A 25,797-nucleotide genomic window follows, 5' to 3' on the forward strand; every position below is an offset into this window, starting at 1 on the left:
GGGCGTGCATGGAGGCAGAAGAGACAGCCACCCACGTCATTCTCAAATGCCCAAGGGTAGTAGAGTACCGGACTCAACACCTCGGTTCGCCGGGGTCTCTCCCAGAAGTCTTCGGCAACATCAAGGGTCTGCTCGGCTTCTTGGTAGAGTTGAGTTGGCAAGAGTAGCGCTGACAACTTATATATGTCTAGTTGCGGCAACCAAGCCTATGGGAATTACGTTTGTATGGGGAAGCGGCCGTCCTCTTCCCTCTTAAAGTTCAGGATTTGACTTGGCTAGTTTTATTACCAAAAAAACTAAATTATAGAAAAGCCAAACAGACAAATATAATATAGCCTGTACATAGAAGCAGAATGTAAACGAACACACACGCCTTTCGCGCTGCGGGTCCTTTGATTTCCGCACAAAAAACCGCTCTTTTGGGAAGTGCCAGGCAGCGCGAGTGGCAATGGCAGTACCATGAGAAGTAGCGTACCTACCCACTCCCCTTCTCACTTCGGCTGAATGTAAATGTGGTATGCCACATCACCAACACCTCTAGTTTGCATAGCATACGCATATGGAATTAAAATTATAAGTACCACCAAAAAACAAGTTAATTACGTTTAAGTGCCATAAAACCAGAGTGACCAAAGAGAATGGAATGGTAACCCTAGCAATGAGTGAAAGTAAAAAATTGATTCAACCATACAACTTAACATAACATATTTGCATTCGCATAGCCCTTAATTTACTTTTAAAACTACAAGAACAGAGGATATTCCTGACCAATGTCAATTTCAAGAACATTATTTATTTTCACCTGTAATTCTGAACCCTGTCATCTATCTGAAGGTTTTATTTAATACTGAGAAAGGTTATACTTTATTTAATAGGCATATAATTTGTAACAAAAAAACAACCGATGCTTGCACATGCATACAAATGCATAAGTTACTAAATCACAAATCAGTAAAGGTGCCTGTTAATATTTTAAGAGCTCGCACAATTTCTCCAGGATCTCAACCAAACATTGGTGATTTGTGGCATTTCAATAGTATTTGATGTTTTTAACAGGCTAATAATGTGACAATTTTTTTCTGTATGAGTCGAGCAAAGGAAACCAATTAGAAAAACTATTTCCCAAAAAAAATTCTCCCAGAAGACATGGTCTCAACACAAAATGTGAATCAGTTTAAAATTAGACAACCATATTATATCTACTACTTGTTCATGATAACTATCTTTATGATTACTGGAAGCAGGTCACATCAGTTGTAAGCCTGCCTGCTTATTAAATAATAATAATATTTCAATCAGTTAGATAAATAGAAATATAATTTATTTATTTGTAAGCACAAAAGAAAACAGAAAATTATACAAAACATGACATTTGTGATTGACAATTAATATTTGTCCTAAAATTTAGAAAATTACCCTACATCTACTAATTGAGAAAATCCACTTGGTGTAAGAAAATGATCTATTGGCATTGTCTGACGTGTTGGGTAAAAAAGCATTCTTCTGTAATGTTGCAGCATATTTTTGATGGTGTTCTCTTTGATTTCAACTTCTAAATTCTATGGTTTGCAACAATAATTATTGAATTAATGACAATGACAACTCATTGTCGAGTTTTGTGGGTCTACAATTTTATTTAAGATTATACCATATGTCTTGAGTTTGGTTTTTTGAACTTTTGTCAAAGACCAAGTCTGTGCTCCGTAGGTGAGGATGGGGAGAATGCACATGTCCATGAGTTTTCTTTTTAGTGATATAGGGAGGTTTCCCTCCCCTCGGAGATGGCGGGACGAACTTGATGCCTTCGACAGAGACTGGTGGGAGACTTCCGAGGATAGGGACACGTGGAAGAATAAGAGGGAGGCCTTTGCCCAGCAGTGGGACAGTATGGGCTCATAATAATAATATGTCTTATTCAACAAAATAAATAAATAATAATAATGTCATAATATTGATATTATGTAGGTAATAGGTATTCATTTGTTATTTTATCTTATCAGAAAAGGCACTTGAAAAACGTGTCTCCTCACTAGTACTACTTAATTGCAACGAATGACTGATGTTTGATCATGACCAGTAAAATACTTTTTAAAATATAATAAAAACATTGTCTAGACATCAAGAAGCATACATAAAAAATACATCCAAAAAATTGAGTACCTCTTCCTGTTATACTTGGTTAAAAGTACAAAATAATAAATGAAATATTACAAATGTACTATAGCATTGATCATAAAATAAACTATTATGTCATATCTGAGAATTAAAAAAAAAACTAAGTTACTTAACACAACCATATTTAATATGATTTCTGTCATATCTGAGAATTAAAAAAAAAACTAAGTTACTTAACACAACCATATTTAATATGATTTCCCGCATAATGTGCCAGTCTCTGCAACAAGTTTTTATTTGTTTATCACAGCTTTTCTGTATACAACATATGATTTAGCATAGCCCCTTCAGAATTTTCTTAACCCTTAATTTGGCACAGTCAAGTATACTTAACACTTACTTTGAAAAAATGTAGACATGTTAATTTTAACGTAAATTCAAAGTTTTTAATTTCTATATATCATTTATATTATAAAGAATAAGGAAAAAATAAAAGCTTACTCGCAACATTCGCAACAACTTATCAGTTAGCAGTGAATCAACATGGTGAGTAGAAACTTGACACTGCATTCTATCCAAGTATTTGTTTGTTATTTGGATTTTATTACGCGAAATTTAATTTAATTTAATTATAGTATAACGTATGCTTTAAATAGCATACCTATTCGTGAAGTCAAGCTATTTCCATGTAATAAGCAAGCAAATACAACTATTAAGTATTTTTGACAAAACAATATGTACAGTGTATTAGAAATTAAACAACCTGTTAAGCATTTTTAACAAATCTTTAGGCTGTGAGATTTTACAGCACTTGATAAGTTAACCATTATTGACGAAACGTTATGCTACAGTTTTAATAATTTGACAAATTTCTCTGTCTTGTCTACCATCATATTTTGCAATAATAGAAGAGATTTAATGCTATAGTTAATTCGTTATTCTTTTTAGGGTTTCGTAGTCAACTAGGAACCCTTATAGTTTCGCCATGTCAGTCTGTCTGTCTGTCTGTCCGAGGCATTGCTCAGTGGTCGTTAGTGCTAGAAAGCTGAAAATTGGCATGGATATATACATCAATAAAGCCGACAAAGTCGTACAATAAAATCTAAAAAAAAAATTTTTTTTTAGGGTACTTCCCCTTTACGTAAAGTGGGGGTGAATTTTTTTTTGCTTCAGCATTACAGTGTGGGGTATCGTTGGAAAGGTCTTTCAAAACTAATAGGGGTCTTCAACAAACATTTTTTTATAAAATGAATATGTTCGGAGATAATCGCTCCGAAAGAAAAAAAAATGTTTCCCCCTCCTCTAACTTTTGAACCATAGGTTCAAAAAATATAAAAAAAAATCGTGGAAGTAGAGCTTACGAAAGACATTATATGAAAACTATAGCGGACATGATCTGTTTAGCTGTTTTTAAGTTTACTTTCATAGTAAAAAGACGTACATCCACAGTTCATCCCTTGGTTAACAATCTACTATACTTTAAGCTCCATTTTAGCTTATTGTGACGGAAAAGTAACTACGGAACCCTACTCTGAGCATGGCCCGACATGCTCTTGGCCGTTTTTTTAAAGCTTTGTTTGCAACAAAGCGAATGCTACTTAATGTCAATACAATGCTAAACCTTCCACCGCTGCATCTACACATACAGCAAGAGGCCAGTCTCAGCGGTAAGGTTGCGAACCCTTAAGATATGGTCTAACACCACAGGAGCTCTTCACACAAAATGTCTGGAAAAGGTGTATGACGAATTTCCAGTGCTTAGGTCAGGCATGGATTGGATTCACAAACAAGCTATCTTCGACAAAAGGTACAAAATACAGTTATATGAGGACGACAATCGCGAAGGACTCAATCCCCGCGAGCTGAGAATATTCACTGATGGGTCCAAAACAGACAGCGGATCGGGCTTTGGAACCTTCTCAGAAGACCTGAACATGTCAATCACCACTCCGCTAGGAGCCCATAACTCGGTATTCCAAGCTGAGTGCTTGGGCATCATAAACGCGGTGGCTTCCATCACTGCAAGGAAGGTAGTAGGATCCTCCATCTGCATACTCTCCGACAGTAGAGCAGACTTAATGGCTCTAAATAGCCATATAGTTACATCCAAACTTATACACGAATGCCACGAACGACTAATGGAGGTATGTCATAATAACAAGATCACCCTACAATCAATCAAGGGACACAGTGGATCCCGGGGTAACGATGCTGCGGACGAGCTTGCCAGGCAAGGATCGAGTGCGGGGGCGATTGGTCCGGAACCGATTCTACCGATACCGTTTAGCAACCTCCCCGAGGTCCTGCTCAATATTAAAGGTTTGATAGGATTCCTCAAGGAGCTGGGCTGGGAGGACTAGCCCACCCCCACATCACATGTCACGCAAAATAGGCGCCAGTCGTCGAGTTGCGGAAAATCGCCCGTATACAATACAATACAATGTCAATAAACAGGATTTTTTTATACAAACTCTGTTCACTTTGGCATATGGCTATGCACATACTCATACATTCAAAGAAATTAAACGGACTAGTTAATTTTCTTATTTATTTATTTATTTATCATTCAAAATATTTAATTGCTGCATAATTATATAGCGTTGTTGTATCACTAGTAAAACTAGGTATGACATTTAATTTCGTTAATCGTTAACCCGTATTGTACTTGCGTTGCGTAACTGTCGTACTAAACACAAATCAATATGTAATCACTAATCACTAATCAGGCCCTGTGTACACGCTCGTAAGGGCCTTATAGTACAGGTAAAATAAGAGTAAATATGGCCATTTGGCGGCCAAATATCGATAAAAAAAAATTATGACCTTTATCTTGGCACTATAAATGAGGACCTGCCGAGTGCTACCAAAATTTAGGGGTCCGACCTCCTTTTCGGGGGGCTATGTGCAGGGGGTTCAATTTAAAATATTCACATTTTACAAACTAGGCGAGTGAGGTGTCATTTTCGTGTATTTTTTTGCGCTGAATATTTTGTGAAATATGTTTGTTGAAAAAAACAATGAGAAAATAAAATGTTTCAAGTCAAATGTGGGTTTCAATCGGCAAAAACAATTGGAAAACTTTTATTTATTTAATCTTTATTGCTCAAAAGAAAATACAATCTTACAAAAGGTGGACTTAATGCTATAAGGCATTCTCTACCAGTCAACCTTTAGACAAAGTAGATTATTTGTAGGTGGTGAAACATCATGTTGTAATTACAAAACAAAGAACGTACTTTGTTGAATTATACAACTCATTTATTTGTGGCATGAGCACGAATATTTGTTCCTAAGTCAGTACTTTAGTGACACATAAAATATTAGTGGCGATCATGAGTTCTTTTTGGTCTTTTGGTTAGATTAAATACTAAAAGAATGTTTGTCTTTGTTTTGATTCTATATTTAACACTTAACCAGGTACTAAATTTGACGAGCATCCATTTTTGTTAAAAATACTGTACACTTGATTTTTTCAGAAAACTTAGTAAAATATATTTTTTTATATTTTTTAGGACATATTCAAGAGAATAACAATAAATAGATATGCACATAAAAGTTAAAATTGAGCTTTTTCTGTTCTGCCAAATTAAGGGTACAGCTGGATTTACTTTCTCACAAGCTTTGCAGATTTGATGTAACAACCCAATTAAACCTAACAAAGGTACAGCATACTACATATAAGTATACTACATGACTTGAATAAAAGTGTGTTTGTGATTGCATTATGTTTTTTGGTAGGAAGTAGCAGAATTTTAGGATTAACTTTAGTGACATATTTCATTCTTAATTACCTAACATAATAATCAGTCACATACAGCTCCTAGGCCTGAATAAATTAATAGTTTAAAAAACACTAGAAAAACACGTTTTTCTAAATGCTCGTAAAAACCAAAAACTGATCGTGTTCAAAGTCCATTATGTAACCTTTCTCACAAGTGCAAACACGAACATGATACAATATTCCATGATGGAATGCCAGTGCCTACCTTCCGGCTTCATAATCAGACCTTGAAACCTAATCGTGGTCAAAGTTCATTACAAGACTTTTCTAACAAATCCAAACACAGCTATGATACTATGTTCCATCATGAAGTTCCAGTTCATATCTTCCGGCCCCATCATCAGATCAGTTTGACAGTATCAGCTGCCAATTTTCATGACGCTATGATCCTTGGAAGATGGTTACATTAGTTACCTTAGATTCCCTTACATAGTTAGTTACATATAGGTCTACCTAATGAAAGCATGTTAAAAACCGGCCAAGAGCATGTTGGGCCACGCTCAGTGTAGGGTTCCGTAGTTACTCTTCCATCACAATAAGCTAAACTGGAGAAGTATAGAAAATTGTTAACCAAGGGATGAAACGGTACCTTTCACGCGAGTTAAACAAATAGGCAAATTTGCATAATCAGTACCTAATTAAAGTAAGTCTTTTTACTATGAAGGGGAAACTTTTTGCGATAACTCAAAAACAGCTAAACTGATCATGTCCGCTATAGTTTTCATTTAATGTATTTCTTAAGCTCTACTTCCACAATTTTTTTCATATTTTTTGGACCTATGGTTCAAAAGTTAGAGGGGGGGGGGGACATTTTATGATTCTTTCGGAGCGATTATCTCCGAATATATTCACTTTATCAAAAAATGTTTGTTGAAGACCCCTATTAGTTTTGAAAGACCTTTCCAATGATACCACACACTCTAGGGTTGAAGCGAAAAAAAAATTTCACCCCCAGTTTACGTGTAGGGGAGGTAACCTAAAAAAAAAATTTTTAGATTTTATTGTACGACTTTGTCGGCTTTATTGATTTATATATCCATGTCGGATTTCAGCTTTCTAGCACTAACGACCACGGAGCAAAGCCTCGGACGGACAGACAGACAGACAGACGGACATGGCGAAACTATAAGGGTTTCTAGTTGACTACGGAACCCTAAAAAGGCTGGTTAATAAGAAAAATATGATGGCTGCTTTGTTAAACAATATGTTTTAACAACCACCTCAGATAAGAAGAATAGAATAGAATAGTGTTCATTCGTAGCAAAAAAGAAAACAACAAGTAACATAACATAACATAACATATAAGCCACAAAATGGTCCCGACTCAGCATGGTGCTAGCCTGGATGGGCTAGCACTGGTCTTCCGTCGGGGCCAAGTGGTAGACTATATAATTAGAGTAATACTAGTTTCGCCTAGGTGCAGCACAGCATTGTTTACTTTATGTCACATGTTATGACCTTGGCAAAGTCAATAGGCGGGTCTACACAGAGCGAGCACACGCGTGAGGCAATTTCCTCACACACAAACTGGACAGTGTAGACTCGCCTGCTGCTGCTGAAATTGCCTTACACGTATGCTCGCTCTGTGTGGACCCACCTAATAGCATCCTGGTTTCCCCAAACTTGGAAGAGGCTGGGCTTCTTTATTATATGGTCGAGCTTGAGGATATGATAGAACTTAGAATTAGTGAAAGATAAACTTTTGTGATTTTAATAGAGAGCCACTATGAGGGTGGCATTTGTTTAAAAAATCCTCAATAAATAAATAAAAAGTTAAAAAAGATACTACAGTTGGATACCTAAGTTTTTAATAGTATCATGCTATCCTATTTCAAATAATTCTTTATTGGCACACATATAACAATAGAGAATGCTATGTATTTTGACTCATGTGAGACTAAATTATTCTAAAGCAAAATGTAAATACAATATCAAGAACCAAGGCCAAAAACTAATGCTTAATAAATAACGCCTAAGCTTTTAATATAAAGGTTGTCATTGATGAGCATGATGAAGAATAATAAAAATGAAAACACAAGTTCGTAGTACTTACTGTTCAAGACTAAACTGTTCTGCGTGGGGCATAGTTCATATGATGTTTTAAACTCCTCCAATGCCTTTTTCATCTTTCCTAACTTCTGCAATGCTTGTCCGAGGAGGGCATGTGCTGCTGCGTTCGAGCTGTGTACATGTAGGTATTGTTCCACATATCTGCAGCAGTTAGCATAATCCCCCACTTCAAAATACAGCCGCCCTATTGAATAGCCCCGAGAAGTGAACTGAAATATAAAAATCCTAATGAAATACACGTCACTTGGAACATCATAATGCCGTCCGTTGATGGAGCCGCTCTTACCTCTTTCAATGGTAATTTTGATATTAAACTTTCCACGTGGGCATCAATATCCTTTTTCGTTCTATACATTTCCACGACCAAACAGCGAGTTATTTATATTCTAAAACGGTAAATTAGACATAGACGAAAGAAAGCGCATGGAGCAAAGATGCGGTAAAGGTCTTCGTCATTCCGGTATCTCAAGTAAAAAGGGTAATGCATGCAAGGTTGCCAGATTATCATTTAATTTACCATTGAGGAATGCAATATGGTGTGGTATGTATAAATAGTCTGTCAAGCCATTTCCGTCTCAGTAGAAAAAAACGACAAATATAAACAATTTAGACGCGAAGGATCCGTCCCATATAATTTTTTTTTTCGAATTTCGCCTTATTCTACTGACAAAGTTGTTTGACAGACTATACTAAAGGCATGATAAAAAATACGTGGATTTCTACGAACTTTTTACGACTATAGATAATTCATTTGATGAAGGATATCAGCGTTATGTGGAATATAATATAATTTCATTTGTATATCAATTATCCATTCACCTGTGCATGTATTCGTACAAGAGCCAAAGTTGTGTTCTTCAATGTCACGATTTATAGTAACAAAACATCTAAAAAAGCCAAAATTAAATTCTTAAAAATGAAAATCTCATACTGCTTAATAAACCCCATACAAAACTAAGGAGTTAACAAACTACATTTACTTACATTTACCGTAGTTTCGACGATACAAAAACAATAATTGGTTTTACCCTCTACATCAATATAATTTTAAACTGGCAATGTTATGCTTTTTCTGGAATGTTTGCAAAATTTCACTTGTGCATTTTGAATGAAATACGTTATGCTATTTAAAACTGGTGGCGTTCGCTCACGAGTCGGTTAATCAATGGTTAATAGTTTAATAGTTTTGGAGGCCAAGACCCTCTTTGGATCACTGCGCCACAATAGTTAGTTAGTTAGTTATTTAAAACTGGTGCTACACGATCACAGATTAATTTTTATTCTAGAACAATAACTCTATAGATAGGGATTCAACCTATGTAGGGATTCATTATTTAGTTTCTTCTTAGAATTTATATTGAAATTATAGATCTTACAGTAGTACAAGTTTCTGTTTGCCCAATGGTCGACTGGTAGAGAATGCCTTGAGGTATTAAGCGCGAATTACTTCCACACTTCCCGACATTGAGCCCGAAATCAGTCTCGATGTCGCGCCTGATAGTCGATTTTCGTTTCACGGAATATCAGCACATCGTGAACAATATTTGAAATGTAAAAAATGGTTCATATGCAAAAATTTCAAATATTGAACTATTTTGGTAATAAGAGACAAAGTTTTTTACATTTACAAAAAATATTATTAACGATGTTCTGATATATCGTAAAACCGAAAACGATTATCAGGCTCGAAATCGCGACAGATTTCGGGCACGATATCGTGAAGTGATGCCGTATAGTTTATCGACATGACGCCGACGTATGGTTATTCATTGTTAATCGTACTTACCATAGATATAAGGGGTCCTCTACACGATGGCCCATCGTACGCCAGTCTAAGGGACGCAGCTATGCAGTGGAATGAGATAGCAATATCACTTGCTCCCTCTAACGCATAAATGCGTTCCTTGGACTGGCCTACGCTGGGCCATCGTGTAGAGGAGATGGAGTCTAAGCCAGCTGTTACCGTATCCACATACACACACACACACACACCGCCACATTTTATGTACGATAATCAATGAGTAACCAAAAGTTGTGGTGATACCGATAAAGTCATATCGATAAACTATCGGAATTTTTTTGAAGTGAAAACTTCTTTAGCGGCGCCGTGCACTTTTTAAGTCCCCTCCAGACTATGCGCGTGAATCGCGGCGTGACTTCGCGGAGAGAACATACCGCGACGTTGACTAGACTCCACACTCGCACAACTTCACGGCGATTTTGCAGTTTGGTTCGCGGCAAGATGGCGCCGAAGCGTCAGCTGATTGCGAGATAGCAAAATGGTCAAAGGAATGGCTTATAAGTCTGAATACTGAAAAATTTACAGTGCTACAAGTTGGTAACCGCAATCCACATCTTAGCTACGCCCTAGAAGGAACCAAACTTACACCAGTTAAAGTGCAAACGGACTTGGGAGTCAAAATGACTGAAAACCTCAAATGGGAAGAACATCTCACATCTCACAACCGTAATGGTTGTGAGATGTGAGATGTTCTTCCCTTCAAAAGAGCTAAATCCTTGATCTACCTCGCTAGAAAAGCCTTTGGAATCCTAACGCCAGAACTCATGCTTAAGATATATAAGACATATGTTAGACCCATCTTAGAGTATGCTTTTCAAGTCTGGAGTCCTTATTTCGTCAAAGATGTTGAGATGCTTGAGAAAGTGCAACGTAGTTTCACAAAAATACCGAAACAAGTAAAAAACATGTCTTATGAAGAAAGACTTAAAGTGCTGAAGCTCACAACATTAAAAGATCGCCGAGAGCGCGGAGACCTGATTGAAACGTTGAAGATTCTGACGGGACACTACGATATAGACCAGTTTGAAGACCTGTACAAGCGCAATAGTAACACCCGTCTGCGAGGCCACCAATATAAGTTAATATCTGAACTGTCTAAAAACAACCCCCGCAGACATTTTCTCAGCAACAGAGTGGTCAAAGCATGGAACAAACTACCAGAAGATGTGGTCTCAGCACTGAATGTCAATCAGTTTAAGAACAGACTAGACAAATACTTAACCAGCGCAAAGAATACATATTAAGTGAAGATCAGTCAGATACAGGCAACTATCAGTTGTTTCAACTGCCTGCCTGATTAATAATTAAATGCATTAAATGCAAAATGATCGGATTTAGTTTGCGGCAAAGCACTGATTCAAGCTTGGGAACTGTCAAATTGATTTTTGGTTGATCAAATTCGCACCCAATAACCAAGTAGCCGCCATAGAAGGTTATGACAGTTTAACAGATTAACCGACTCGTGAGCGAATCACGGCGCGAAGCGATCGCGAGTCTTGCAAGTTCGCGCTTCGCGTCTCCTTTGACGCGGGCCAAATACCGACAAAAAACGGGAAATACGGCGCGAAGGCGTGAAAAATCTGCGAAATCGATGCGAGGGCCATCCACACTCGCGTTCGCGGCTTCGCGCCTCGCTTCGCGCACGAGTGTGGAGGGCCCTTAATATCGGAAAACGACGTCCAGGATAGAGCGAAGTGGAAGGAGAAAAGTAGGAAAGCGGACCCCGTCACAGTACGGGACAAACGCTAGGAGGATGATGATGATGATTGAAAAACCGTTCTTAAAAAGTTGTCTGAATGGAACGGAATAGCTTGCTGTTGTGACTTGGCGTGAGGATACGTACCGTAGTGATTATATGCTCTTTGGTAATTATATGCTCTTTGGATACGTAGTATCAAAGACGTAGTATCTTCTTAGTAGTTTGTGGTGTGAGGCTACGGTGACAACCGAAGAGTAAAGTATATAGGAAGGAAGTGACAACTGACTTGGACTCTATCTTTAGGAATCATATGTTTTGTGGTATTTTGAGTAAATTCCTAGCTAAAAATAATCTTAAATTGTAGTATGTATCATATTATTGTACAATAAGTTCGTAGATTTAATACTTAACTGTAGTTTGTTCTGTACATAGTGTAGTGTTCATATTGTTTAATAGTTGTATGTAGTCTATTAGTTAGTCGTAATATGTATTTCTTTGCAGATCGGATACTCCACCGAACACTGTCTATGACCGTAATAAGATTCATATACTAGCCGTGTCTTATCCAACCTCGACATTGGCAGAATCATCAACACCTTGATGGAGCCATAACACGAAAAATTGATTGATTGATCTGTGAACACAAGCAATTTGGACAGCGGAGGATAGTTATTAGTATGGAAGATAGAGGCTACCTTCCATAGTTATTAGCTGTATTGGCAATGCACCGCGGAATCCACGAATAATTAATTATTTTAGTTTTTTACAACATTTCATATTATTATTGGTATAAATTAATATTTCCTTCCATCAGATAAATGAAAGGGCTCAGGATTCTAATTGTTTGGACTTGCTCGGCGAAATGATTTGATACAAGAGAAGAAACACATCACGAGTGAAGAAGTCGCTATGTAATCAGTGAGTCAAAGCTACTTTTCAGAAAAGAATAATAGTAAACATTGAAGATGGGAGACTCAGATATTACTTATGGGTCGACTATGTCAGCGGAGTCTATGAAGGTGATTGCTGAAAGTGTAGGCATTTCGACCCTCGGCGACGATGCTGCTAAAGACCTCAGTGATGATGTATCATATCGACTCAAAGTTATCGTGCAAGATTCTATAAAGTTTATGCATCACTCCAAGAGACAAAAGCTATCAATCACTGATATTGATCATGCACTAAAGGCAAAAAATTTTGAGGTATGTTTGTTGCTATCCTAAATATTATTAATTAAGGTTAAGAAATAAGCATTAAATTTGATCTTTAACCAATTGTCTACCAAGAATGGATATCTTCCGGAAAAAAAGCCATAAGGAACATGCCCGCGCGTATGCTCGCTCGGTGTGGACCCCCTTATGTCACATTTTTTTCACATCCTGCAAATAAATGGGCCATGGCTTCTGTAATAAAATTTGTTCAGTATAGTATTCCAAACCTAAATAAAAAAATTAAGGCTGTTTTATGCTCTTCCAAAAAATATAAGCATTGTTACACAAAAGTATAAACACTTATGAAATATAATTTTGAAACATATGCATACCTGGCGGATGGTAGTGGTCATTGCTTGAGAGCGAGTGTGAACTTGACTTTCTCTGTTCCATGTAACAAGATTATCTCTTAGACAGTCACAGTCGTAAGCATCACTTAAGATAAACTTGCATAAGTTATGACCCTCCAATGATTTGGGTTCTGGTTGAGTACTAAGTATTTCTTATTAAATTGTGATAATGTATATATTTATATAATATTTGTTATATGTATATATATGTAATATTATTATATAGGCTACATGCTTCAATTATTTACTTGTGTAATGATCTAATGATTGAACCATAGTTTACTTTTTTGTACAATAAAGTGTTTACAACATACATACATCTATTTCAGTTTATTTGTGTTTTTTATTAAGCAGTAAACACAATCTTCTTATTACGTGAATTTTAGAGATTAATCTACATTTGGAAAAGTTATCCGCAATGTCAGATACTTTTGGCAAAAATATGTATACACGACTTTATTGCCCATATATTAAGGTATTGTATACATATTTTTGCCACATTTTTCGTACCAATATTTTCAGACGTGACTGTACAGTTGCAATCTTGGAAATCTAATACATATGCATTATATATCTAGTGAAAAGATAAAAGATCCAGCTTTTGTTTTATATAAGATTCAACTATATGTAAAAAAGAATAATAAATAGGGATCAAAATCACTTTGAATAGGCTGCACAGTTTTTGCATGTTTTATTTTACTTTTTTCCGAATATTACACATAATTATGGAAAACTGAGACAGCAAATTACGTTAAACCGTTAAATTATATTGTACGTAATTCAGCATTAAATAAGCTTGCAACTCATAATATATATATATAATAACTTTAGCGGCGCTGTGCACTTTTTGTGATGGGGAATAAATGTTAAACGCGCGACAGGTCACGTGACCGACAGATTAGTCAAATTGAAAATTCGTAAGACGGACACGTGACCTGATGAAAAACTGCTACAATGTCATTAAAGCCAGTAGAACGCCGGCGCGGCGTAGGAGACGAAGTATCACCCTCTCTTTCTACCGCTGCTTGCTGTTTCGTTTAGGCGGCGCAGGGCGCTTGCAATGAATATTGTATTTTACCACATAAATGATAGTACTTTTATACTCATAATTAAAGCAATTCGTGCAAAATTATTCCCTAACCATTCCAAAATATCAAAAATGCACATTGATATTCAAGTTTTCACTTCTTCTGGCACTCCCGGAGTGCAACCGATTGTTTTTTTTTTTATTAGTATAAATCTTTGTGACTGGACTTATAATCTGACTAAATAGTGTTTCTTTTTGTGTTACAGCCTCAATATGGATTTGTTCAGCCAGATTCATTACCCTTCAGATTTGCATCTGGGGGTGGAAGGGAATTACATTTTATAGAAGAGAAAGAAATTGATTTAAATGAAATTTTGTCAGCACCTCCACCAAAGATTCCATTAGATGTTTCTCTGCGAGCTCATTGGTTGAGTGTGGACGGGGTGCAGCCAACTGTACCCGAGAACCCGCCCCCACTTTCCAAGGAATCCCAAAAGCTGGAATCAGTTGACCCCATCAGCAAGCTCAGTAAACCTGCCAATAAGGATTCAGCAGGTAGAGTAAAAGAATTGCTAGTACAAGTGTTTTTTAAAATAACATTCTATCTTTTTTTAAGAACTACATTGTGTGAATTGTAGTTATGTATAATCATAATCATAATCATAATCATCATTTATTAATAATATAAAATTACATGTCAAATAGGTACTACAATATGTAGGTATTACTTAATTTATTCTTATGCTATGACATAGGTTTACTTATAAACAACTCTTTGTGGTCATAGAACGTCTGCTCAAGGAGCCAATTTCGAAGTCTAGTTTTGAAAGTTGACGCACTTTTTGCAGTAACAATTTCACGCGGAAGGCAATTGTAAACTTTACGACGATATTTTGTTAGCTTTTTTGTTTTCGCAAGCCTGTGCGATGCAAGTGGCAGCATTCCAGCCCGCGCGCTGCGCGTTGCGTACCTCCGCGGAGCTTCGATGATTGGATTGGAGTCTACCTCTTCGCGTGTGTTTATTGCCATTTGCATTATTAGTAGCGAGGGCAGTGTGAGTATTCCCAACGACTTGAATAATGGCCTCGCGGAGTGACATTGAGGGACGCGAACTATCGCGCGAACGGCGCGCTTCTGGAGTCGAAAGACCCTCTCCCGATCGGCGGCTCCAGCCCACAGCTCGACTCCGTACTGCAGGAGTGCGTGGACTGACGCGAAGTAGCACGCTCGGACCATTTCAAATGGAAGTACTCGGGCCAGCCGCTTTAATGCAAAACATGCCGTAGCGAGTTTTTTGCACATTTGATCTATATGGCCACCCCAGGCGAGGCAGCTGTCCAGCTCAAAGCCAAGGAATTTTGAGTTCATGACTTGGCTGATTACAGTACCATTTGCTATTACAGCCAGCTGCCTAACCTGCCGGCCAGACAGATCAAAGCAGATGTAGTGCGTTTTGCTCGTGTTCAAAATAAGGCCGAAATAATATACATTCCCTGCCAGTCCTCTGGCTCTATCAAGTCTCTCTGCTATAAACCACTTCCTTGAACAACAGAAATGTAGCCTGTTCCATATCTGTGAAAGTGTTTCCAATGGGAAAGTGTTATTATTAAAAGAGAGAGAGAGAGACATGTATTTTATTATATAATTATAATATTAATACTGTGAAAGTGCTAATTACTGCAACTTGTGTTAGTGCATATAAATTATAATGGATTATTCCCACTAGTTACCACCAAGTTGTTACTATTGTAATAAACATTTAAACAATTAAATTTAAATTGAAATCATTTATTTCAGAAAATTATACCATATAAAATAACATACAACACAAAATAATGTAACTACAATTAAAATAACATTAAATATATTAGTAACAGAAAATAAATTGGTAAAATTAATAAAAATTACAATTTCATATTATAATTAAATTCATTCAAAATTTATAAAATTATTTCACCACTGTGGTATGGTATAAAATTATATTAAATTAAATAATGAGATGTTCATAGTACCTAGTATACCTACTACCTAAGTAAGGCCCTCAGCACAGTAAGCGTAAGAGACGTGTAAGCGTATCGTAATTTCGTAATACGCGCGTAGAACGAGAGCCTAGAACGAGAGAGTAGAATTTATATGCGAACAAAAGGAGTTACAATAGTTACATTATATTTACAAGAAAGTCCATCCTCTTAGCCGTCCACACACAGCATGCAAATCTTACTAACTAGCCTAAATATAAAATATTTTATAAAATAGTAAATTTATTTACAACCATACCTAAAACAACAACATAATTTAATAAATAATTTACAACGCATTCAGATCAGACGTAAAAAAATAAAATAAAGAAGGGGGTGCATAACCATATAAAATTTAATTGAAATATAATGTCAAATATAAATAATAAAATAATTAACTAATAACCAGAAACAATAATTTGATGTCAATTTTTATTAGATTTACTTTAATTTATGTTGTCTAAAAGAAACGTCCCTACATTATAGTACTGTTTTTTCCGCAACAGTTCTGCTACATCTGCTAAACAAGTCCGCACACGAAGCGTCGTCGTAACGTAGCGTATGCGATTTCTGACGTAATTACGACAGGCGTATTGTAATACAGGCGTAAATAATAAAACTTCTGACATAATTAAACAACAAAATCTTCTGCACCTCACTAGAAAGTAAGATCGTTGATACATCCGCCGAAGAAATCTGACGCCAGTGACGCTATGGTGAACTAATGAGATTTCACTTATAAAACGATTACGCTTACACGACGTTTGGTGCCCAGGGCGGCTACCGGGAAAATCGAAATTCGTCATTTGCGGGCATTTTTCTCTGTCACTCTGATTACGTCTTACTAAGAGTAAAAGAGAAAGATCCCCGTAATTTGCGAATTTCGGTTTTCGCGGTAGGCCCCCAGACCTCTACGCGTCTCCTATTCGTTACGTTTTTACGACACGCTTACGCGACGCGTGCGTTTCCTGTGCTAAGGCCTAAGGCATTTTGTAGTAGTACATATGGTGCTAAGTGCGGGGATAAGCACTTTCCGTGCCTATATCAAAAATTTGAAGGGCTATGTGTACTGTAAAACGTACGATACACGTGCGAATGGGTAACTCGCATCTCGTGTCGATTCCTCCCTTTGGTCGTGTTTTAATTGTTCTCCATTCGTTCCGATTTTTTTACTTTCGGCATTTGTATCGTATATAATAATAATAAACCAACCAAGAAAAATGTCCTTTCCTTTCTTGTATCATGCCCATACAATTACTTACTACATTAAATGTTATGAAAGTGCATGTTGGGTTTTGCGCATATGAAGTTAATAACATGACGTTCACTGGATATGTGAATGACACATTTGGCTGTACATATGACTGTATTTTACAATATGTATTGAGACCGTACACATCAAGAGTAAGTTGTAAATAGTTATAATAGTTAATCATTATTAAAACTCTTCTTAGTTTAGGCAACAGATTCTAAAGATTTTTTTTGTCAGGTAAACCAATATGCGGGAAGGCAGCACGGTTGAAGGCGTCCGAGTCGGTGCACGTGAAGCAGCTGGCCACGCATGAGCTTAGCGTGGAGCAGCAGCTCTACTACAAGGAGATAACCGAGGCCTGCGTCGGCAGCGACGAGGGGCGCCGCGCGGTATGTACCACATAGTTACAACTCATCTTTTCATAGTTGACTTGCTTTTCATTATTTTATTTGCCTTTGTACCTATACTGTTCAACGTCAGCATTTAAAATAATTTATACTTTATATACAGCCGACTTTTTTCATTTCAATTATTCCTTTTAGAATATACGGATTTATAATACATTACGATACAAGTGCGAAAAATAGGAAATTCGAAACGAGTGGCGATAAATTAAAACACGTCACTCGAAGCTTAAATTCACAAGACTAACCGGCTTTCAATTATCACTATAGTATCATTTGGTTTTGCGCAGGAAGCCTTGCAGTCTTTGGCGTGCGACCCGGGGCTGCACGAAATGTTGCCGCGGATGTGTACCTTCATTTCTGAAGGTGTCAAAGTCAATGTTGTGCAAAACAACTTAGCGTTGCTGATCTATTTGATGCGAATGGTCAAAGCGTTGTTGGATAATCAATCACTTTATCTGGAGAAATATGTAAGTATTATTAAAATATATATATTTCAAGAAATAGCATTAAAAGAGAAGCGGTACAATGATTCGCACTCTAGGCTCGGCCTGTAACGTGGGAATCAGAGGAATACCGAAATGTTGCGACTTTTATTTTAACACCTAGTTCTTATGTTAACAGACTGATCAATGTCCCGCAGCAGAGCTCTATACTTCCCATACAATAAAATTTAGCAAACGCTTTAACGGTGAAACGGGTTGGTGCAACCGACCCGAACTATCTAATTATTAATTAAGTACAAAGACTATAGTCATTTAAAAAGATCTCAGTAAGTTGTAAGTGAAAGTGTTTATGTAAAGGTATGTGAGAATGTATATTATGTATGTATGGATTAATTTATGCGTGTGAATAGCTACGGAATGAAAGTGTGAAACAGAAGATAAGAAAAGCAGGCATACATATTATGGGATCAGACGCATTAGAATATTGATCTCTACTACAGTCATTTCAAAATATACTCTGACTTATCATAACTCCAAGGAAATAGTAGGAGTTGGATATTTTGCTTCAGTTAAGTTACAGTGCCTTATATCGCAGATTTTTACTAATTTATTATATAAATGCGGAAGGAGATAAGCCGAGAATCTCATAGCAAAACCAGTTTTAATAAGGGGTTTAGGGATTTTTAGGTTCTTTGATAAATAGTACCAAAATACTAACCCGCAATTACTTATTTATTTAAACTTTATTGAACAATATAACAAATAAAGTAAAAATGGCGAACTTGATGCCTAAAAGTATTCTCTACCATGCAACCATTAAGTTAAACAGAAACAGTAGTACGTGCAGGCATTAAACAAAAAAAAAGTAACTTAAAACAAGCAATATAGCGATAAATAATATATATTAACGGCAATAAACTTACATAAATATAATATAATTAAATTTACATACATATATATTATATGATTGTGGTAGTTATAAACTATTATTTGTATATTACAGCTGCATGAACTGATTCCGTCGGTGTCAACCTGCATAGTTTCACGGCAACTTTGCCTGAGGCCTGAAATGGATAATCATTGGGCTTTGAGGGATTTTGCTGCACGCCTTATGTCTCAAATTTGCAAGACTTTCAATACCTCCACGAATAATTTACAAACAAGAGTGACGCGGTAAGTACCTTTCTTTTACATAGTAGTGGCGCGGGCACAGCTAGCAGGCACGATATATTTTTCTAATGTTATTTATACAAAGGAAAACGTACAAAAACTAAAAATTCAATTGATAAGTCCGATGAAGTGCTTACAATGAATTATCAATTTATTTCCGACAGATTATTCGCAAAAGCTCTCCAATGTCCTTCTCAAACGGACAATGAACCTGGTGCTGGACCATCAATGGCTAACATGAAAGAATCAGAGAAGACTCCACTCGCTTCACTCTATGGAGCAATACAGGGGTTAGCAGAACTTGGTCCAGAAGTTGTGAAGGTAATGATTCATCATTACTATGGGACAAGTTTACTGTAAAAAAAATTAGCAGCTAAGTTGGTTATTAATAATTTCAAATGAAATGATCCAATCAATGTTAAAAAGCGTGCAAATCGCTTTTTTTCTCTTTACCACCACCGCAAGAAACTAGAAGATTTTCCTTAAAAAATGTACATGTATTCCAAATAGTTATGTAGTCACATTTCCCGAGAGTCCAATGTGCTAAGGTTGAAATTCTATTGACACGTATGAAAAGGGTTAAACCAGTAGTCAATGAATAAATAGCTGCAACGCAATAATAGTGGCAAATCATTCGTGTGCAGGTGTTGATATTACCGCGCGTGCGGTGGCTGGGTGAGCGCGTGGAGGGCGCGCTGACGGGCACGGGCGGCGCCGACCGCCTGGCCGCCGGCAACCTCAAGCACCAGCTGCTCAAGGTGCTGGCGCCCGTGCTGCGCCAGCTGCGCCAGCCGCCCGACCAGCCTGACGACTACAAGTAACCGTTATGAGTCCTTATTCCTACAGACGAGCGTATTTTGTAAAATGCTTCCTTTTTCATTCAAGATTACGACGTAACTATTAGTATTTATTCAAAAACTGGTAACGTACTTAAATAATCGTTTCCTAAACTAGCGGCTCCAACAGTTCAAATTTTCATTTTCTCTTTTAAACCTCTTTTTTAATGAGTTTTTTTGGGAGTCTTTTCCAAATTTTGCAGTGAGATGTAGCGGTTCGGTTCTCAATTTTGCTGTAAACAAGAATCATTTGGTACATGAATGACTACAATTTGATTCAACATATCTCGTACTAGGGGCTGGAATGATTAACAATCGAAGATTCATTTGAAAAAGCTGATAAAATACCTTCCGAGTTTTCTTCATTTTTTTGGCGAAAACAGGGTTTTATTATATTTTTTTTCCGCAAATTGTACGCATATTTTGCTTTAAAAATAATATTATAGCAAACTGTAACTTTATGTTAACCTATAAAAAAAAAATCATAACTATGGGACCTACATTGCCGTAAATTTATATTTTTTTTAAACACGTATAAATCACGCAGCAGCGACGCCCCGCTCTCAGTCCGCGCGGAGCGCGCTTAGAGGACGGACCTGTGCTCGATTGTAAGGCATTCGTTGCGTTCGTAATCAGCTACGGAGTTCCGAGAAGTGCTATATACTGCGATTAGCAAATCTTAATAAAAGTTCATTTTTTACACTATGCTTAACAACAGACTCGCTTATTGATGGATTTTCAGTGGTCCTTTTTTTTTATACTACGTCGGTGGCAAACAAGCTTACGGCCCGCCTGATGGTAAGCAGTATCCGTAGCCTATGTACGCCTGCAACTCCAGAGGAGTTACATGCGCGTTGCCGACCCTAACCCCCTCCCGCCCCTCGTTGAGCTCTGGCAACCTTACTCACCGGCAGGAACACAACACTATGAGTAGGGTCTAGTGTTATTTGGCGGCGATTTTCTGAAAAACGCAATTTTACTTGAAATTACGTTAGGGTTTGCATTATTATTTTTGACCCGGATGAAGTCCAAGTTCTCATGATGGAGTCAGGAGTTGGTCACCAGAACTCCTAATCTACTTTATAATCCCATCGTGTTTGGGCTCAAAAGATTTGCCCTGACGAACACCATCGATCTAGATGAGGTCCAGGGTCTCATGATGGAGTCAGGAGTTGGTCACCAGGACTCTTAATCTACTTATCATAACTCCATCGTGTTTGGGCTCAATAGATTTGCCCTGACGAGCACCATCAATCTAGATAAAGTCCAGGGTCTCATGATGGAGTAAGGAGTTGGTCACTAGAACTCCTAATCTACTCATTATAATTCCATCGTGTTTGGGCTCAAAAGATTTGCCCTGACGAGCACCATAGATCTAGATGAGGTCCAGGGTCTCGTGATGGAGTCAGGAGTTGGTCACCAGAACTCCTAATCTACTCATCATAACCTCATCGTGTTTGGGCTCAATAGAGTTGCCCTGACGAGCACCATCAATCTAGATGAGGTCCAGGGTCTCATGATTGAGTCAGGAGTTGGTCACCAGAACTCCTAATCTACTCATCATAACTCCATCGTGTTTGGGCTCAATAGATTTGCCCTGACGAACACCATCGATCTAGATGAGGTCCAGGGTCTCATGATGGAGTCAGGAGTTGGTCACCAGAACTCCTAATCTACTCATCATAACTCCATCGTGTATGGGCTCAATAGATTTGCCCTGATGAACACCATCAATCTAGATAAAGTCCAGGGTCTCATGATGGAGTAAGGAGTTGGTCACTAGAACTCCTAATCTACTCATTATAATTCCATCGTGTTTGGGCTCAAAAGATTTGCCCTGACGAGCACCATAGATCTAGATGAGGTCCAGGGTCTCGTGATGGAGTCAGGAGTTGGTCACCAGAACTCCTAATCTACTCATCATAACCTCATCGTGTTTGGGCTCAATAGAGTTGCCCTGACGAGCACCATCAATCTAGATGAGGTCCAGGGTCTCATGATTGAGTCAGGAGTTGGTCACCAGAACTCCTAATCTACTCATCATAACTCCATCGTGTTTGGGCTCAATAGATTTGCCCTGACGAAAACCATCGATCTAGATGAGGTCCAGGGTCTCATGATGGAGTCAGGAGTTGGTCACCAGAACTCCTAATCTACTCATCATAACTCCATCGTGTATGGGCTCAATAGATTTGCCCTGATGAACACCATCGATCTAGATGAGGTCCAGGGTCTCATGATGGAGTCAGGAGTTGGTCACCAGAACTCCTAATCTACTCATCATAACCTCATCGTGTTTGGGCTCAATAGATTTGCCCTGACGAGCACCATCGATCTAAATGAGGTTCAGGGTCTCATGATGAAGTCAGGAGTTGGTCACCAGAACTCCTAATCTACTCATCATAACTCCATCGTGTTTGGGCTCAATAGATTTGCCCTGATGAACACCATCGATCTAGATGAGGTCCGGGGTCTCATGCTGCAGTCAGGAGTTGGTCACCAGAACTCCTAATTTACTCATCATAACTCCATCGTGTTTGGGCTCAAAAGATTTGCCCTGATGAACACCATCGACCTAGATGAGGTCCAGGGTCTCATGATGGAGTCAGGAGTTGGTCACCAAAACTCCTAATCTACTGATTATAATTACATCGTGTTTGGGCTCAAAAGATTTCGATAGATCGAGGATAGGTCGATGGTGCTCGTGAGGGCAAATCTATGGAGCCCAAACACGATGGAATTATAATGAGTAGATCAGGACATTAGGAGTTCTAGTGACCGACTCCTGACTCCATCATGAGACCGCGGACTTCAACTAGATTGATGGTGCTTGTCGGGGTAAATCTATTGAGCCCAAACACGATGGATCTATAATGAGTAGATTAGGAGTTCTAGCACCAACTCCTGACTCCATCATGAGACCCTGGACCTCATCTAGATTGATGGTGCTCGTCAGGGCAACTCTATTGAGCCTGATAAATACGGGATAGGAGCGAGTAAAACCACAGACGGCCGTTAGCGCACTGGCATATATTTAAACAACTAACAGCGTGTGGACGCAGCCTCACGCACACATATGTAACACTTCCTCCCCCTAGTTACATAACTAACCTAAAACAATTCCTAAAAATATTTCTTAAAACTAATATTGGTACGCTTGCGTAATAATCTTTTGGGGACTATTGGCGCATCACTTGCCACGTCTGGCAAATCTGGTCCCTGGCCTTCTGCTTCCGCCTCATGGAATTCATCCTCATCATCTGAGCTTATCCCCTCATTTCTCACTTCAGCCTTTGTCTTACTTCCTTCCTCTACGGGGTCGTCCGATGATGTGGCCATAGTCCGCGCGAGCGATGGACCCGGCAGTGGTCCATGGGTTGGTATCGCCAATGGCGACGGCAGCGGTGTTTGCGGCGGCGGCGGCGGCGTTTGCGGCGGCGGCGGCGTTTGCGGCGGCGGCGGCTTTTGCGGCGGCGGCGGCGTTTGCAGCGGCGGCGGCGATGGCGGCGGCGGCGTTTGTGGCGGCGGCGCAAGAAGTGCAGAGGGTAAGGGTATCTCAGGTAAGTCACAATCTAGTGCGTAAAACGAATGGTACCGACCTTCCGTACAGATACTGGTGATATCGACGTATACCAAACACGATACTAGTAGCTTCCTTCTGTAACTGCGAGTAACGTTTTTCGGCTGCGTTAAGACTGCGCGAGGCAAAGGAAACCGGTTTTTCGGTGCCATCTGATTCGATCTGTGATAAAATAGCAGATAGACCGGTGGGGGATGCATCAACTGTTAAAATGACCTGATCCGACGCTAAGACACTTTTAATGTTATTAAACGCGATGTCATGCTCGCTAGACCAATGCCACTTTATACCTTTTTTTAATAGGTCATACAATGGACTCAGGATTGTCGATGCTTCCGGTACAAAATTCCGGTAATAATTTACGAGCCCTAAGAAAGACTGTAACTCGTTAACATTCTTAGGTTTAGGTGCATTTACCATCGCTCGCCCATCCTCGTCGCCACTGATAAATACGGGATAGGAGCGAGTAAAACCACAGACGGCCGTTAGCGCACTGGCATATATTTAAACAACTAACAGCGTGTGGACGCAGCCTCACGCACACATATGTAACAGAGCCCAAACACGATGGAGTTATGATGAGTAGATTAGGAATTATGGTGACCAACTCCTGACTCCATCATAAGACCCTGAACCTCATTTAGATCGATGGTACTCGTCAGGGCAAATCTATTGAGCCCAAACACGATGGAATTATAATGAGTACATTAGGAGTTCTGGTGACCAACTCCTGACTCCATCATGAGACCCTGGACTTTATTTAGATCGATGGTACTCGTCAGGGTAAATCTATTGAGCCCAAACACGATGGAATTGTAATTAGTAGATTAGGAGTTCTAGTGACCAACTCCTGACTCCATCATGAGACCCTGAACTTCATCTAGATTGATGGTGCTCATCAGGGCAAATCTATTGAGCCCAAACACGATGGAGTTATGATGAGTAGATTAGGAGTTCTGGGGAGTTCTGGTGACCAACTCCTGACTCCGTCATGAGACGCTGGACCTCGTCTAGATCGATGGTGTTCGTCAGGGCAAATCTTTTGAGCCCAAACACGATGGAATTATAATGAATAGATTAGGAGTTCAGAGGGCCTACCGCGAACCACGTTCGACGAGTTACCTCCCTATCACACTTACGTACGAATTTACAAGTGCGACAGAGAGGCAACACGTCGAACGTGGTTCGAGGTAGGCCTCCTGGTGACCAACTCCTGACTCCATCATGAGAACCTGGATGGACTTCATTCAGGTCAAAAATAATAATACAAACCCTAACGTGATTTCAAATAAAACTGAAACTCTATAGCACTAATGTGCGCAAACGATTGGCATCTTGACTAGGCAGCATGGGTGCGTAGCCACCATGCCAAACGTTTACGATACGACAAGGAAACACTATCTGTCTCTCTATCGCACTAATATGTGCAATCGATTGGCTTCTTGGCTAGGTATCATGGGTGCGTAGCCGACATGCCAATCGTTTACGATACGACAACGAAACACTACTGTCTCTCTATCGCACTAATATACGCCAAAGATTGGTATTTTGGCTAGGCACCAAGCAAGTGTGTGGCCAACATGCCAATCGTATACGATACGACAACGAAACACTATCTGTCTTTCTATCGCGCTAACATGCGCAAACGATTGTCATGCTGGCTAGGCGCCATGGGTGCATAGCCAACATGACAATCTTTTACGTCACGACAACGAAACACTATCTGTCTCTCTATCGCACTAATATACTTTATTTATACCTGCAGTCATTTACTAATTTTTTCATTTTCCATTGGTGTGAAAGAGACAGAATAAAGAGCAAGGGTTGTAGTACACTCTGTAGTCTGTACACTTAGTAGTAGTGTACATAAAAAAAAAACTACTGTGCATATAAAATAAAATAAAGAGTGCCCATATGATATCATATAACACTAAAATTAATGTTGCTTGAAATTATATTGAAAACTATCAAGATTATTCTATTCTGCATTGAAACGCGCGTCACGTTGCCGGCGCTCGCGTACCGAGCGCCAACGCC

General features: G+C 38.6%; 2 protein-coding genes across 11 annotated transcripts in view; one reads left to right on the forward strand and one right to left on the reverse strand.

Annotated features, from left to right (window-relative positions):
• Positions 1 to 8,441, reverse strand: part of LOC133520633 (E3 SUMO-protein ligase RanBP2-like) — a 52,356-nt gene extending 43,915 nt beyond the window's left edge. For 2 of the 5 annotated variants that reach the window (XM_061855208.1, XM_061855191.1), the window contains exons 1-2: positions 8,253 to 8,441; positions 7,950 to 8,175 (exon numbers count right to left, since the gene is read on the reverse strand). In XM_061855208.1, coding sequence (XP_061711192.1) covers positions 7,950 to 8,175; positions 8,253 to 8,321 — 295 coding nt within the window. In that variant the 5' untranslated portion in view covers positions 8,322 to 8,441. The remainder of the gene's footprint in view (positions 1 to 7,949; positions 8,176 to 8,252) is intronic. The other 3 variants (XM_061855199.1, XM_061855173.1, XM_061855182.1) reach the window with 2 other exon arrangements.
• A 2,175-nt stretch (positions 8,442 to 10,616) lies between these two features.
• The window catches only part of LOC133520668 (transcription initiation factor TFIID subunit 6), a 48,321-nt gene continuing 33,140 nt past the window's right edge, over positions 10,617 to 25,797 (forward strand). For 4 of the 6 annotated variants that reach the window (XM_061855267.1, XM_061855291.1, XM_061855299.1 and 1 more), the window contains exons 1-7: positions 11,836 to 12,668; positions 14,321 to 14,609; positions 17,562 to 17,713; positions 18,019 to 18,198; positions 19,178 to 19,347; positions 19,509 to 19,665; positions 19,989 to 20,161. In XM_061855267.1, coding sequence (XP_061711251.1) covers positions 12,432 to 12,668; positions 14,321 to 14,609; positions 17,562 to 17,713; positions 18,019 to 18,198; positions 19,178 to 19,347; positions 19,509 to 19,665; positions 19,989 to 20,161 — 1,358 coding nt within the window. In that variant the 5' untranslated portion in view covers positions 11,836 to 12,431. The other 2 variants (XM_061855282.1, XM_061855274.1) reach the window with 2 other exon arrangements.

This window comes from Cydia pomonella, chromosome 1, assembly GCF_033807575.1.
Source record: "Cydia pomonella isolate Wapato2018A chromosome 1, ilCydPomo1, whole genome shotgun sequence".
Taxonomy (NCBI): domain Eukaryota; kingdom Metazoa; phylum Arthropoda; class Insecta; order Lepidoptera; family Tortricidae; genus Cydia; species Cydia pomonella.